This window comes from Monodelphis domestica, chromosome 3, assembly GCF_027887165.1.
Source record: "Monodelphis domestica isolate mMonDom1 chromosome 3, mMonDom1.pri, whole genome shotgun sequence".
Lineage (NCBI taxonomy): Eukaryota > Metazoa > Chordata > Mammalia > Didelphimorphia > Didelphidae > Monodelphis > Monodelphis domestica.
Window position 1 is genome coordinate 416,017,776 of NC_077229.1, and position 17,235 is coordinate 416,035,010.

General features: G+C 37.2%; 1 protein-coding gene across 2 annotated transcripts in view; it reads left to right on the plus strand.

Moving 5' to 3' along the window:
- SETBP1 (SET binding protein 1) overlaps positions 1-17,235 on the plus strand; it is a 474,204-nt gene that overhangs the window by 234,959 nt on the left and 222,010 nt on the right. For both annotated transcript variants that reach the window (XM_056824366.1, XM_056824367.1), the window contains exon 4: positions 13,380-13,490. In XM_056824366.1, the coding sequence (XP_056680344.1) occupies positions 13,380-13,490 (111 nt within the window). The remainder of the gene's footprint in view (positions 1-13,379; positions 13,491-17,235) is intronic.

The following is a 17,235-nucleotide window of genomic DNA, read 5'->3' on the forward strand; positions in this document are numbered from 1 at the left end:
GGTGTTCCCAGTGTTTTGCAAAAACTAAAAGGATTATCTTAAGGCTATATAGTAGTTAGCTAACTCTGGAATCACAAAGTTCATCTGGACAGTCCTCTTGCCTCTAGAAGGATCCTCTCCTAAACCTTAGATGATAGATAAACGTTTTCTGTTCTTTATCTTTTCCTTTCTTCCTTTTCTGAGTTCCCTTTCAACTTTAAATCTATAATCCTATGACTTATGAACCTTTGTTCCATTAAAGTTCTTTTATACTAGTGTCATTGGAAGATTTTTTCACATGTCATCGATTCTACTTTTCTTCTTTCCAAACTTGTATAGCTGACATGCAAAGCATCCACTCCTTCAGTTTGCATGGGGATCAGTGAGCTCTGAAATCAAATGATAAGGTTTTTATATGAACCAAAAGGCAATGAGATGAGCTACATTTGAGGAATGAAATGAAGTGGAATATAGTGCTGATAATGAAGATTCAGAATTAGAGCAATTCAAGTCCTATCACCATTAATGTTAGTAGTAACTGTGGAGAAATCAGTTAATGTTAATATTTTCATTTTAGGAAGGAAAGTCCATTTGCAAGTCTAAATTCTGTGCCAGACCCCAAATAAAATAATTGCAATTTTAAATGTATAACTTGAACCACCATGAAATTGCTATAGGTTGTGTGTATATGTGTGCTTTGTGTATGTTGATATGTGTGTATCCCTTGACAAAGCATATGATTTTTTCCATACTATATCCTATAGATTTTGACATGTTCACTGGCATTTAGAAACTAGAAAAATTCATCGATCAATCAAAGAACATCTATTGGATGTCTCCTGTGTGCACAATATTGTTCAATAGATAACCTCCTAGTTGAAAAGTGAATTCAAAATATAAGAGAAAGAATATAAATAAAGATAAGAAAAAGAAGAGGGAACTGGCTAGCTCAATGGATTGAGATGGGAAGTCCTGGGTTCAAATGTGGTTTCAGATACTTCCTAGCTGTGTGACCCTGGGCTAGTCACTTAACTCTCATTGCCTAGCCCTTACCACTCTTTTGCCTTAGAACTAATGCATAGTATTGATGCTAAGATGGAAGATAAGGGTTAAAAAAGATGAGAATAAGAATATGAAAAAATCAAACTCCTTTTTCATTAAAAGAAAAGTAACATAATAGAGTATCCATAGTTGCAATGATACATGGTAGCATGCAGCCATTTTATCAAAGCCATAAAGGGTGACATGTAAGAAAGTGTGAAGTAGTCACAAAGTGAGAAGTTGGATGCCATGTAGAAAGCAGCCAGCAGGTTCAGTAGTTCATTGACTAATGTCATTATCATACAAGTCAGCAGCTGCTGATTCAGTATATTATTTAGGGCTGATTTTTTTTAAGTCTAGAAGTTATACCTAGATGATGTGTCTTTGGTATGCACAGACATCTTTTTTTTTTGCATGAGGTCATGGGAACATGAATAGTGAGTATTACATTTTCCCTCCAAAGTGGCCCCAACTGGCATGTTGCTTAAGGAATACTTAGGAGTCTCCTATTCTCCTCTATGCTACTCTCTATCTCCTAGGACAAATAGGTCATTTGTTTTCTTTACCATGGAGAAGCATCTAAAATTCTTTAAAGCTCAGTTACTATCAATCTGTTCCATAATTTCATATATTTACACACATGTGCCCTTCACCTGGCATCAATTTGTTTACCCATTTCTGGTGGTCAAAGTAACAAGGATATGTAAACCACAAGGGTGATTTTGCTGCAGTTGATTTATAATTAACAACTCTCTCTTAAGGAAACCATGTTTTCACTAGGAAGTAATGCAATCATTTAGTTCCCACCTTGGCAATATTTTTATTAGATACGTTTTATTAGTACTGGCATTTACTTATGGAAAGAGAAATTCTGCAGGTGTTTCCCAGAGAGTCTGCCACTTGGGTGAAGTATCCTTAGTCTTAACTAAATTCTCCTGCAGTAAAGAAAATCTTGAGATACTACTTCCAGGGTATTTCCATCTCCCAAGGTGTGCTAACCATTCAGTTGATCTCTTATTGTAGGTGTGGGTATGATGCACAGTTCTGTCTCTACAGAAATTTGTAGTATTTTCAAGGATACAAAATATAAACTTGTAAGTCATTTTATTAACATTTCAATACAATTTCTGATGTCCCCTATAGCTGTCTGCATCAAGAGCAGGATTTGAGCGAGACAGCAACTCTGTACTCCATTTACCATAGTGCTAATCTTAGCTCCACCCCCATTTACATTAATATAGTGCTAAAGATCATTGGGAAGTTGAAAACTTTAGCCCTAACACCCTGGGTAGCTTTTGAAGGTTCTTAATCAGGCAAAAATGCATTTTTTCATTTCCCAAAATGCCGAGTGATGATGATCTGTTGTCCATCTGTAAGGAGATTTAGCTGAAGACAGGAAAGATAGCTGTCATGAATCCACATTAATGTAATGCTCCCCCATGGCTGTGAAAGTGCAACCAATTTCTCATCTAAAGATTGGCTCTTCAAGAGCTCACACTTCCATTCCAGCATCCGCTTGCTCCCTCTGTTACATTTTATTTCAAATACTTTAATCAAGCAGAAAGCCCTAAAGGAACCATTGCTAATGGTCATAGGCTTGCCTGAGCTTTCTGCCTCTGTGATCATCAAGCAGCCCACTCCAAGGTCCCATTGTGTGATAGTGTAATGTACCAGTCTTCTACTCTCCCAGGGACTTTTTGAGTCCTAGAACCCCTCTGCATGTCTGTGTTGTTGGGAAAAGAACAGCAAACTATCAGTCAAAAAAAGTCATGTATTCTTTTTTTTTTTTTAATTCTACTAGTGACTTTCTGTGAAATTTTAGGCAAGTACTTTGGCTACAGTTTTCTCCCATGTAAATTTGTGAATTGTGTTAAAACAATGATATTAACTTCAAATCGAAAAGCACACATCAACATTATCTTATTTTGTTGTTGTTTATTTCATTAAATATTTCCCAATCACATTTTAATATGCTTTGGTCTGCACTCATTAATGCTATATATTACATACAGCCTTCAAGACTTAAATTTAGAGCTGGCAGAGACCTCAGAGATTCTCTATCTAATCTTCTCATTTTGTAGATGATGAAACTGAAATCCAGAGACATTTGCTTTGCCCATGGTCACACAATGGAAAAGTAGCAGAGCCAAGATTTGAAACCAGCCCTCTTACTCCAAAAGCATCATATGTTCCATTGGGTATACAACCCTAAGTTTTCTTCTTGTTCTAAAATTCTATGACTATATGATTTCATAAAGCATCTTTTGTTTCTATCCCAAAATATGAGTCCTATGTAATTTTGCCTATAATTCTATACATCTTGTCACTTAGACTTTCCTTTGTCACTGAATCAGTGACATAGCCAAGTTTTTGATATTTTGTATTAAGTAGCATTTTCTGCTTTACAGACTTTTGCAAGAGTTAGTCTTTTTTTTTAAGACCTTCTGTCTTAGAATCAATGCTGCGTACTGATTCCAAGATAGAAAAGCAGTTAAGGCTAGGCAGTTCGGGTTAAGTGACTTGCCCAGGGTCACAGAGCTAGGAAGCATCTAAGACTGGATTTAAACACAGGACCTCCTATCTCCTGGCCTGGTTCTGCATGCATTGAGCCACTTAGCTGCCCTCAAGAATTAGTCTTAGTGAAGAAAACATATTTTTTAAATCTGACCATCGAACATGTTTTGAAGTTCCTGAATTATGACAAGACCAGAGATAGATATGAGGAAACACAAAGATTAATTAAGTATAAATCTGAAAAGCAGTATGGAAAGATATGTCACAACAGAAGAATCAGATGTAGAACTCTCCCATTTATAAGGCCACTGGCAACATTCGCTTCACCCTTGGCTGTCAGAGTGCTGGGGAACATATCCTATTCCTGCTCTTTTTGGTTGGGGGTTTCCCATTACCTACTTCAGTTTTAAGGAGTCTTATCCCTCAAATAATCAAGCACCATCATTTTTGGACCCTGTTCACGTACTCCCTCATGCTACCTGATTGCTTGCAGAAAAGAAGCCTACCTTTCTTATCTTGTTTCACATTACTCCCCTTCATGAACTACCTGTCAGCCATACTGTTGTCTCCTGACTGTGCTTCTGCGCAAGCCCTAGTCCTCCATTCCTAGATTGCAACATCTCCTCCCTTTCCCATTTTTGGCTGAAATGTTATCAGTGGAACTTCAGGGTTCCACTCAGAAGCCACCTCTTCCATGAGGCTCCTGCGTCTCTTTGTTATTGTCCTCTCCCTCAGTTTCCTTTCTACTTCTGTGTATATGTTATGCTTGCCTTTCTGGTGGACTGTAAGCTACTTTAGGTCAGGAATAGTTTGGTTGCACAAAGGAAGTACTTAATAAATGTTTCATCATTTGATTTGCACTGATTTGAATCAATAAGTGTCAGGGGGCTTCTACAATGAGTCCAATTAAGTCCAAGCTTAACAGCTTGCCAGGCCCAGAAAAAATTCCTTCTAGCCATCTGCTTGCTTGGGCTTACAGACTGTGTTGCTTTGAAAAGTCTGCAAACACCCTCCACCACAAATTTTCTGATGCTTCCCTGATAATGGGAAGTGTTTTAGTTTGTTTATGTGTGTGTAGGTATGTCTTTATTAACCCTATACATAGTTTTTACCTAATCTCATACCTTCCACAAACCTGAAAGAATGTACCAAAGTCTCTGTTATAGACAAATTCTCAATAGGTGCCCAAGGGTATGTGGGACCAGAGTGATTTTTTAATATACTTATTTTACCCCAATAGCAAACTTTTAAAGGTCCCTTAGCCCTCCACATTCTGGGCCAACACTGGAAAAACTTACACCTGCCATTACTCATAGCCTCATACTCATATAATAAAAACCTAAACAAGGCCCAATAAAGTCAAGATAGAGCTTGGGCTTCCAGACGGCTGTCCAAGACAGTATGGCTAAATTGTGGCACTTTCCAAAAGAATCATAATAACTCTGTTCTTTCTCTCAATATACTTTGTTAGTGCTGTTACTTAGAATCATGGGAGCTTAGATTTAGAGAGAGGAGGATGCTTAAAGGCCATCTCACTCAACCTCTTTATTTTACAAATGAGGAAGTTAAAATCCCAAATGTTGAAGTAAATGATTCAAAGTCAAACAAGTAGTCAGCCAGTGGGAAAACTAGGATTCAAACTCATGTCTTCTGACTTAAAATCCAGTGATATTTCCACAACACCACTGAGAAATTCAAACTGGCTACATCTTTTGTGCTATTAATTCTAGAACATTTAATACAATAGAGGTTGAAATTAATAAAAAAGTTGAAATTGCAGGTTTATTTAACCTTGAGAAGAGAAAGCTTAGGGATAATTCTGATGTCGTATTGATTTTTTTTTTATTCAAGGCTTTTTTCCCCCTACATTTGACATTTTGGCACTTATTCACATGTAAATTGTGGCTAGGAAGTCCTGGGACTGATGTTCTGACAAATGTTTCAAAAGTTGTACTCCTAACAGTGTTGCTTCCTCTAAACTATTATAATAGGCAGTGATGCTCAAAATTAATTTGAAATTGCTCTTTAGAAATTGGCTTTTGGGCCATTTGATGATCTGGACAAAAGAAAAATTAGTTTCAGGACTTAATACTCACCTTCTGTTTTGATATAATTCCCAAGATTAAACTTCAAATAGTTATTCCTTTTTTGAAAATCATATCTCATCCAAATGCAATATAATTCATCCCCAATTGAATCAACCAACAATATATACACTACTGAGTGCAAGGCACAAGGGGTACAGTCATCAGAAGTAAGTTCTGAGCCCTTTTCATTCTATTCATACCTGAATACGAATCTTCTCTACAATGTCTATAAGATCTGGTCATTTTATCATCTTTTTAGAGACCCCAATGGACATGGAAACCACTGCCTCCAAAGGCAGCCCATTTCACTTTTGGACAGATCTAATTTTAGGAAGTTTTTCCTTTTATCAAGTCAAAATCAGCCTCTCTGCAACTCAGTAAATTGTTGTCCTTTGTTCTGATCTCTTGGTTCAAGTAGAAACAAGATGGATCTCTTTTTCACATGACAATCTTTCTGTACACATCAAATCCCCACTAGGTCTTTTTTTCTCTAGCCTAAGTATTCCTCAGTATCTCCAGTGGATCATTTTATTTAATCTCTGATCTCTTAAGGACTTGTCTCTGGATGTACTCCAGTTTGTCAATGCAATCGGTTTCTTGAATTGAGTATTGTACTCAAGATGTGGTCTGCCTAGGGTAGGATACAATGAAATAATTTACTTCTTCCTTCTACAAACTTGCTTCCCTAATATTCCATTAGTTTTTCTTGATTTCTGCATCACACCATTGACTCCTTCCAAGCTTTCATCCCCAAACCCCCCAATTACTGTTTTATTTGAATTTGAATTTGTATGAGAACCTCTCCTCTCATACTAAACTTGAAGAAATGTGGGTTTTTATTCAGCTTTTTGACTTGAGCATATGTATGTGTGTGTGTGTGTGTGTGTGTGTGTATTTCCTATTAAGTATTGTTTTTTTCTAGATAAGAGACAACATGGTATGATGGATGTCAGAGCCAGCAAGACCTTGATTCAAGTACCACCCCTGACTACCTTCTCAAATTTTTGACTATAATGATCATTTCTGATTATGGGCTTCTCCTTTGAATTTATCTTACTCATTCTTATAGCATAGTTTTGTGTACATGTGCCTCCCCTCGAGTTTTTAGACTCCTTGATTAATGTTGGTACTGCATTTTATACTCCTCTTTTATCTACTGAAGGGTTGAGTCCAAAGCAGTTGCTCTATAAATAGCTATTATGTTGTAATATATAAAGAATGTTTGTAAAGAAGATGCTAAATATGACAGTTTCATCTATTTGCTATAGAAATACTATATTGTTTAATTTCATATGTCCAAGACTTGTTTACTTTATTTATTTTTTCCTTTTTTGTTTTTGAGAAACCTCCAAAGGCTGGATAGATTCCCTCAGTAGAAGAAGTGCTGAACTTGGTGTCAGGAAGATCTGAGTTCTAATTCTACCTCAAACACTTATTAGCTATCTGACCATGGGCAAGTTACTTGACTTCTTGGTCTCACATTATTTATCTATCAAATGAGGATAATAATAGCTTGTTAATAATTACTGGTTGCTATGAGGGTTATATGACATAATACATGTAAAGGATTTTATAAACATTTAAGGTCTAGAGATTGTTGTTATTATTATGGGAAGCATGCTTAGAATGATGCTTTGAAGCCTAACTTTACATTTCTTAGTGTTAAATCCCTAAATGAATAGATTTAGTTCCTGAATTCCCTGCCTATCATTCTTTTCTACTTTAAAAAAATATGTATAATGTATATATGTACACACACACACACACACACACACATATATATATATATATATATTCCTTTGTCTTTAAAGTGATAATTCAGATATTTCTAGGCTTCATCTTTTCATTGGGTGCCTCAATCAACCAACCAATGTACAGTTAAAAAAATCTACCATTTTCTAGGCAGTGTGCTAGGTATTGGCATACAAATCCAGGAAATGAAATTCCTATCCTTAAGAGACTAGCTTAAACTTTCATAAGGGAAAAGTACAAGTCCAGTGATTTATCAGTTAGGAAAATCAACAGGAAAATGAAAGCCTGCTGAGTAGTGAGGCTGGCTTATGCTTCCAGAGGGCTTTTTTCCCCTTTCTCTCAGATTTTATACAGTGACCTTTACTCCCATAAACTCAATGGCTCCTTTCTGTTCCCATTGCCAATATTCTGAAAGTGATACAAGGGGTAAGACTGGGTGTCTTTTGGCTTCAGGTTTGATGGTACTTAGAAGTAAAGGTATCATCCACAGTTAAAGAGATAATTAGTGGTAACTGGCATGAAGATGAAGAAAGCTGTTAGATGAAGAGTAAGAAAAAATCTTTAGCCTAAACATGAACACAGTAAGTTTCCTTATTTGGGATAGGGACAAGAATACTAATGTAAGTTTTATATGCTTATTGTTGTATTGTTATAGTGCCAGAAATTTCCAAAAAAGTTTCTGAGGAGAATGTTGGTACTTAATAAATATTGGTGGGTCAAGTGCAATGGGATCAATCATAGGGATATATTTGTAGCAGAGATCAAATCCTGTCACTTCTCCATCCGCATATGGCCACATACAACAAAAGCCTAATATTTCATAGTGTCATAACACTCATAGCAGGGCTTATTCTTGAACCTTGCCAATTTTACTAGCCTTTGCCAAGGTATTTGCATCATTCTGGGTTTGAATGTCACTCATCTCTCAGTTACAAAAAAGGAATATGAACCCTCTTCCTTTAGCTGACCCAGAGAAGTACTTAGCTTTGGGTGACATCTGAATACCAGCCATCCACAATTCTTACATCATGAGGCTCTGGATCCCTGCTGCTATCTTGAAACTCTGGTAGGGTAGAGGGAGGAGGGAGCTTTTTAATAAAAGGGTGGGGAATATAAAATCTTAGTCCACAGAGACAGTTCATTTCATTCCTGATAAACTCCAGAAGAAAAGAGCAATCAGCCCGATGAGAACTGAACAAATTAAATGGCTGGGTATTATTTCAAAAGGGAACCACACAGGCGGCATCAGAAATTTCCCATCAGCTGTAATAATGCCAATTACTTTGCCAATTGCAGATTCCATCGTGATGCCTTTAGCCCAATCAGGCTTCGGACCCTTGCCGGGGCCTGATGGGTTTTGTTTACTCAGAATGTTCATTTGCAGTGAGTCTCTTGCACCAAAAGGTTTAAAGCTGCAAGTGTTCTCTCTTCCCTGTGTTCATTTGCAGTCACCGGGAGATTATCAATGGAAGATTGAGGAGGAGGGGGGGAAGTAAGAAGTCTGCTTGGACTAAATTCTCCATTCTATTGCAGTTCTCCTGGTGATTTTAAATGGCAAGGTACCACATCTTAGTGGTTCTCAGTAAGCATGGAGTTCCCTCAGAAAAATCTTTCCTTACATTTACCAGCCATCAATAAATACATATTTCTGATGACCGACAAGGATTCTTGGCATGTATGTGAATTGGACAGCTCACCATTAAACAGCAATCATGAACATTTAGCTCTGGGAAGGGAGAGCTCGCCAAGAGTTCATTAAGTCTTAAATACTGACAAATGGGATAGGGATGGGGATGAGGTGGGGATTGGGATGATGTTACAGATTTTATTCTTTGAGTTGAATGTCAAGCAATTAGTGCATTTCAAAAAAAGCTACATGATGTTAAGGGTTGGGGGAAGAGGGAGCCTCAGTATCCTTCTACTCCCCATCCCCAACACATACATTTTGGCATATGAAATTAAATATGTAAAATATAATCTTTCTTAAAATTTTTGCAAGAGTATCATTTGCTGTTTATATTTGGTGCCATGGAAATTGATGGGTGTATTAGTCTATCCACTTTAGGAAAGAGCTGTGATTTATCTCTCTCTAATTGAGGAAGGGAGCTAATCATGAACATTTAAGAGATGGTCTCTTCTTGACTGACAGCTTGGGTGTAAACTATATCTATGGCTACTTCAGGCAGGAAGGAGGAGAACCTGAATGCTGATTTGGAAAAAAGGGGTAGCCATATTCCTCTCCTTCCTCATCACCTCCCCATGTGCCCCACAGTTTTAGTGCTTGTTTATCTTGCCTCTTGATTTCTTTCTTTTGGGGGGGGTGGAGTGGGTTACTTCTGCCTTCTGTGCTCAGTGTCCTGTGGCAATGGTTTTTGATCTTGCTGCAGAAAAGTCACTTGATTTCCATAGTTACCCAGACTTTGTGGCACATGATGAATCTCAATGCCACCAGCCCCTGACTTCTGTACCCTGTTCCAGGTTCCCTTGCCTGTAAGGTCTGGGCAGTATGCCAGGGTTTGAGTTGTACCTCACACACACCTGGGTCTGTCCTGCTCTTTGCCTGACAGTTTCTAGGTTATAAACAGGTCCCATTTTGAGAGAGGCAATTGGGGACTGGAGGAAATACATGGAAGGAAATATCAGATTGTTAATGTCAAGGCTCAAGCTGTGGCAGTACTTAGAGAAAAACTTTGATAAACTACAGGTAATGCCTGACAGGATATATTTTCTTCTTCCTTCTTCTCTACCTTGAAAAGAGATATTTGAGGCTATTTTGTTTTGATGCTGTCCCTTCTCCTTCTGGCAGCTGTTCAGATAATTGTTGGGCTTTTGGATAAGGGTACAGAAGAGATGGTCTCCCTGTAGACCTTTAGAGGCCAGAAAAAGCCCTGAGGAATCCTGAAATAATATGAAGTATCAAATTGAGGTGAGGGTATCAGATCATAATGTTGTTGCCTCAGTATCACTTTCTGGGTAGTGAATGGCAGACAATTAGTTGTCCCAGCCTTGTCTCATTGTGTTATCATGAATTGATAAAGATTTACTGACCCAGTTGTGAACTGGGACTTTTTCCATTTGAAAATGAATCCAAAAGAGAAGGTGGATAACTTAACTTACATTAGCATGTCTAATGGGACACCATCTTCCAAGGAGGAGTTAGGTATTCTGAAATGGAACTTTAAAAATGGATCACTTAAGAATGTTGATATGTTTATTCTCTACTTTATGTGACACCATCTTCAAGACCATGAATTATTAATGGCCATTCCAATAAACCAGGGCTATTTCTTAAAATTCTGATATATTCATAGGAGTGGTTGGGAGAAGAGGCATGAATGGGGTAGGGTGTTTATGGTTGTTTGGGGGGGGGGCATGAGGGGATAATACAGACTCTATGACTTAAGATAGATCACACACTTTTCTCATAGGCATAGAGTTCCTTGGAATATAGAAATCAGTCACTAAGTCAAAAAAATCTTAGAGCTTCGGTACATTATAGATCATCCAGCCTAACTGTCTACCTCATCCTACAAATGTCTGTCAATGGTATATAGATGAGAAAACTAGTCTTTAAAGTGAGAAGGACTTCTCTTCAAGTTATGTTTCTGATACTTAATGACTATGTGGCTCTGTTCATATCTGTATCACAATCAATTCTGTAAAATCATAAGTTGCAGAGAAGATGCCAATGTGCATTGGCAGAGGGAATCTATTTGTAATAGTTCTGAAATGATAGGTCCAATTCTCCTCACTCCTGAAGAAGATCTTTAGGCAAGTAGGTGGCATAGTGAATAGAATAGTAGACTTGTAGTCAAGAAATCTTGAATTCTAGTTCTGCCTCAGCTTTGTGACCCTGGATAAGTCACTTAGCCTTTCTCATCCTTAGTTTCCTGATCTGTAAAAATGGAGATAAAAATAACACCCATATCCCAGGGCTTTGTGTACTTTGACCTGATATATAAATGCTCTTATTTTTCTTAATAATTATAATTTTATGAACTTTTCCTCAAATTTAGCCCTGTATTATGCTTTTAGTAGACAGTAATGCATCATTTAAGAGCAATGATTGAGACCTTGATAGATATGAAGCCCTCTAAAAGTTTCAATTAGATTAGGTTGTTAATTTATTATTAGATTAATCTCATAATTAAATCATTTACTAATTAATTATTAGATATTATTTTACAAACAATTAGGTCCCTACTCTGAGAGAGCATACAATCAAATGGGGGAAACAGGAAAAAGTAAGGAGAAAATGGTGTGGGTTAACAAGAAGGCAAGGATACCCTAGTGATGTCAAGGAACAGAACTTCTGTGTGAGTTTTGATTTACTTATCTCTTTTTATAGGTGGTTAGGTGAGAGTATGGGGAAGGGTAGAGGATATGTGATAGAGAGGGATGCATGGATCAAGAATTTCTGGAGTCCTTTATCATACTTATCCAGAACAAGTTCCAGTAGGGAGAAGTCACAGGAATATGGGTTTCATTAGACTGTAAAGAATCAACTTAATCATCAGAGGTGATCCAAATTGGAATGGGGTCCTGTCATAGGTTCTGAACTCCCCATCACTGGAAGTATTTGAGAAGAGGCTAAATGGCCACCTATCCAGGATGCTGTAGAGATTTGTAGGATGAGGTTGGTTGTAATACTGGATTCTGTAATGTATCATGTAAGTATATACATGATATACATATAGAATGTAATGTCAATCCCTAAGATTCTTTGACTTGGTGATTGATCTCTACATGCCACGTTACCCCATGCTTATGAGAAAAGTGTCGTCATGAAGTTGGAAGGGAAGGTCTGAATTCTACCAGCTGGGTCTTCTAATCCTGTACCCAGAGACTGTACCTGCCATGGTCAGGGTTCAGCTCCACTTGCAACTCCAGGGTTCCCGACAGGTGGAGAACAATCAGTCAAAATAAATAAAATAAAATAAATAACAAACGGAAGACAGTTTAATCATTAAGGCCATGGGACAGGCTTTGCATCTCACCTGCTCCGACATTGCCAGGCCTGGGATTTATTTTTATACCCATTTTCTTGGCATGCAGATCACATTACCTAACACACATGTTCAAAGAGAGATAATTGGAAAAGTGATACATTAACTTTTAACAAATCACTTGATTAATATTCTATATTTTTTGTATTGTGATTACAGACAGAATACAAGATAAATGATTTCATCACAGGTGCCTTACTAGGGAGTTTGAGTTACTGATTTGTGTAATTGAATCACTGAGGCATATTGAAACTTAGTGTACCTGTACTGTACCAGTACGTATTGTATGGGCCTCTATGATTGATTTGTGTGCTGGCTTCATGAGAAAGTTTTGGGCTTGGCCTATAGCTGCAGTTTTGCTGGGAATTATGTACCTAAGTAAAAGTTAATGCATGATCATCTTTTGGGATTGGGTTTAAGGGTCTGATCTTTTGGTGATGTTTTGGGGAATAAGGGTACATGTGTTTTGCTCTTGCATTATTTCTTTTGAGACTAGGGGGAATAATAATCATGGCAATTCATAGGTAAGGGACATTAATGAAAGAGGTCATTCAAGGGGGATAGAGTGGGTAGTCACATCTTGCCAAGGACCATTCTGTAGTCTTCCCAGCTACCACGCATGACTCTGTCAAATCATCGTGGTCTGATGGCCCCCAGCATATACCAATGTCTGCTTTCTGTTCAGTTTAGATTGTGGAGCCGGAATAGAGTTTATGGCCTAAATGAAAAGTAGAATACCTGAGCAGTCTTAAATGCTCCAGAATCTTGGACAGAGTGATGGTTTCTCAATTTTTCACAACTGATACTACATGTAGAATATACTTATGAAGGCAAAGGTTTCCAATGGCAAACGTTGTCCATTCTATTATATATATATATATATGTATATATACATATATATATATATATTTATATATTTAGAAGTTGATTGACTCATTGGTGCCAAATATTTATTAATTTCAGATTTCAGAAACTAATCATGTTTTATCTTATATTTAAGGTCAAAGACAAGCTCAGTATGGTTGAACCAGAAGGAATTGGTCGAGCTCCATGTATTGGGTCAAGAATTGGATGTCCCCAGAGAAAATGTCCATCCTGCAAGAAAAGTTCGGTAGGTTGCTTTTTAAGAATAGTTCTTTCCCTTTGATTTCCTGAATAACTCTGCTTTTATCCTTTTTATTTGATACTTTGTACTTGATTTAAAACCCTTTGAAGATTATTTTAAGTCTTGATCATTTTTCCCCCAGAACCTAGTAGATACATTGTCTATGTAGTAGGCCTTTTATCCATACTTATTAAATTCACCCAGAATGCAGGAAGCCCCCCAAATTGCCCATCTATGTGGGCAATAATAATTCTTGATTCATGAAAGAGAATATTCTTATCTCCAGTAAATTACAAATCTCATTTCCTTTGTTGTATCACTATAGCACCTACCAGTTTATCTCTGTTCATCTTTTTTTTTTCTCAAGGGGAAGAACCACTACTTCCACAAAATGCAAAGAGTCCAGTTTTGGGTGGGTGCACTTTCCACAGGAGATCATATCCTCTGTATTGAGAGGCTTGCAAATATCATATTTAAGTATGAATATGTGCCTTCTTAGACCATCCACCATGTGTCCAGGGGGACTACCTCCAGGGATGTATATGTCAAATATATTGTTAGCAACATGAACTTTGACAAGTTTTTCTTTTCTTTTTATTTGCTTTTGTTTGCTAGAGAAGGTCTGTATCCCTTTTCCAGCTTACCACTTGCACCAAGTTGTGACTGGCTTTTTCATGTGCTTAAAATGCATTATTATTATTATTATTATTATTATTATTATTATGTGTTCCATCCCCTAGATGCCAGTTAGATGTACTTCGTCCCATAGCCACAGCTGGTTCAGGCTCATCAAACCTGAAACGTAAACCACTTTGTGGGAACGTTCTGAAATTTTGTTTCAGTTGAGTGGTCAGAAGTCTTTATATAGAACTCTTAGAACTAATCCTTCTAAACTGGGACTGTCTCCATTGAGTTAGCTACAGATTTGCCTTCCAGCAAAACTTATATATTCATTCTCCTGAATCTGTGCCAAAGAAAATACATTTCCTTCTTGAAACAAACTTAAATATTCTATAACAGATAAAGAAGCTTGATCCCTTTATAAAAATTGTGACAATCAATTTGTTTGCTTCTTCAGACTTTAGCTTATTTACTCAAGTCCTGATGTCCTTCTATTATCTTTGTCCATTTTTGGTAAGAGAGAGATGGGGAGCAAGGGAAAGAGAGGCCTTATGTGAGTGGTGAGTGTCATTGACATGACCACTGAAGATTAATAATGTTGATGCCTCTGACAAGTTTCCCCAGTGTCTCAAAGAATGGTTACTGATTGAGAAAAAATCAGAGGCCCAAGGAAAAGAGGCTAAGAAAGACAGCCAGGGGAGAATTGACAGCTAGCCTCCTCCAGCATGTCAAATCAGCTGATGATTATTAGTTTGAAGTCATTCTTGTTTAAAGCCAGATGGACATCTTGATTTATCAGCCTTTCTGAACTCATGAGCACCTGTTCTTCCTTACCAGTTAGTAAGACAAGGTGTGGGGTGGTACTATTCCTTTCTTTGACACTTCCTGAGAATCATAGTTTCTATATCGGCCATGTGTGACATGTTCCCCATGATCTTCTCTTAATTCCACAATTCAAAAGGAACCCTGGGAGGTACATTAAACTATTTTGCCTTCAGGGTCTGACATTGACTTCTTTCAGCTCACCCTTCTAACCCTTTCATTGATCCTAAAAACTGGACTTCTTTCCTGACCAACTGTGTTGGCCTTTTCCCTGAGCATAAGAGCCTTCATTTTTCCTTCAACTCTTGAAAATGGAATTGAATAATATCTTTGATGTGTTTATGGTCTGTTTGTGTCTGAATTTAGCTCCAGTGACATCAAACAGGCCACCACACATTTAAGAAAGTGAAATTTCCTCCCAGACTATTTGGGAAAGAATCTGATGAGGTAATTGGGTGATATTTTCAAAGTTTATTCCAATTCTTAAAATCTATTATCTATATTGCCTCTATCCAAGTCCCAAGCACCAAACGAGCAAAGCAAAAAGACAAACTGTTTAACCTCAGAGTTAAGAATTTGTAGATTCACAGTTAGAAGTTTAGAAAACTTTTGGGCTCTGATTATTTGAGAAAGTCCATTTGTACTATAACTTCTCTACCCTGCACTTGCTCAGGCAAGACTTCAAGAGTAGCACCCATAAACAGTGTAAGGTAAGTGGCAACAATGCCTTGTGTGGAGAGCCTCTCAAAAATAAATTAAGCTATAATCTCCCCTAGAAGAAAGCCCTGAAATTGTAGGACCACATTTGCAAGATTCCAACTTGCTACTATCATCAACTTTCTAAACTAATCTGTTGAGTCTAGGTATTTAAGGTACAATTAAGACAAAAGAAGAGTAATGTGTGTACGTGTGTACACCCATATGCATGTGCTTGTATGTTTTGTGTGTGTGTGTGTGTGTGTGTGTGTGTATAGAAAATGAAAGAGCAAAAAGGCACTGGTGAAGTTGGCTGATGAAAATTTATTGGCACATACAGACTGAAGACACACATATTCCTCAGCTCTTCTTAAATTTTTACTTGTAGAGTCTCCCCCAAGAATGTCAACCTTCCTTGAGTAAATGTCCTTTCTATGACAGAGGTTTTCTGCAACTGATGGGGATTTTTTTTTCATTTTCTATCTAATGTCATACTAGCCAATCTTCATTTGAGAAGGAAGAAGGAGACACCTGACTAAAATAGATTCCATTGCAGATGACACCATACTTGCCCAGATGCCCTTCAGCTTAGATGGCTATCCAGTTTCTTTTAACTTCCTTAACAAGTGTCCAAGAATATCTGATGTCCTAGAAAGGCCATGTTATTTCTTTCCTTGGAGTGATAGGTTCTTAGAAGCTTAAAGATTTGGAACACTGAAATATGTTTTGAAGGCCTTGGTAAATCTATCAGTTCATTAGAGTAGTTATTGTTTCTCATTTTTATTTAAGGAATCCCAATCCCATGATCAAACTTTGTAACTAGAGAAAGTTGTAGCAGAAAGTAACCTTTTTAAGGTTCCCTATTACCCAACTCTCCCTACATCTCTATAGTGCTGTGTAGTAATAAAGTCTTTTCATATCCATAGTTTCATTTAATTCCTGTGATAATCTTGTGAAGTAGTATGGGAAGGTGGTAATATTCCCAAACTACAGATGAGGAAACCCAAGTCTCAGAAAGGAAAAGTGACTTCGTCAAGAAAATGACACAATGGAAATTACAACTCCTGACTGCTGATCTTCTGCTTTTTCCACTTGTGCCACACTGATATATACCTACAGAGATACACACATACACACACACATATAAAGATATATATATATATATATATATATATATATATAATCTATACATGTAATATAGAGACCCGCTCAGAAGCACTTGTTGAAAAACCAACTGATATTCATCTGAAAGATTATAGGATCACAAATCATATGCTGATTGTACAGAATGAAGAAGAAAACTGCACTACAGAGAAAGATTACTACTCAGGACTTTAAATCATTAAAATTGAGGGTAAAAGGTTTTATGCCACAGTTGTTCTCTTTATGTGGAATAGTACTTATAATTTGTGTAACTACAAATAAAAATGGTACAAGAAATAACTTAGATTGTAAAAGAAAACCAAACTAAAAGGCTTAAAAGAAGTAATTGCATCCCTGCTGATAAAACATATGAACTAGCGGTGGCCCTTCCTACCTTCGGAGAGCTCTAGGTAATCAATTTCTTGGAGACATTTGGAGGTAAGGGAAGGACAGAACAAGTTTATGAAAC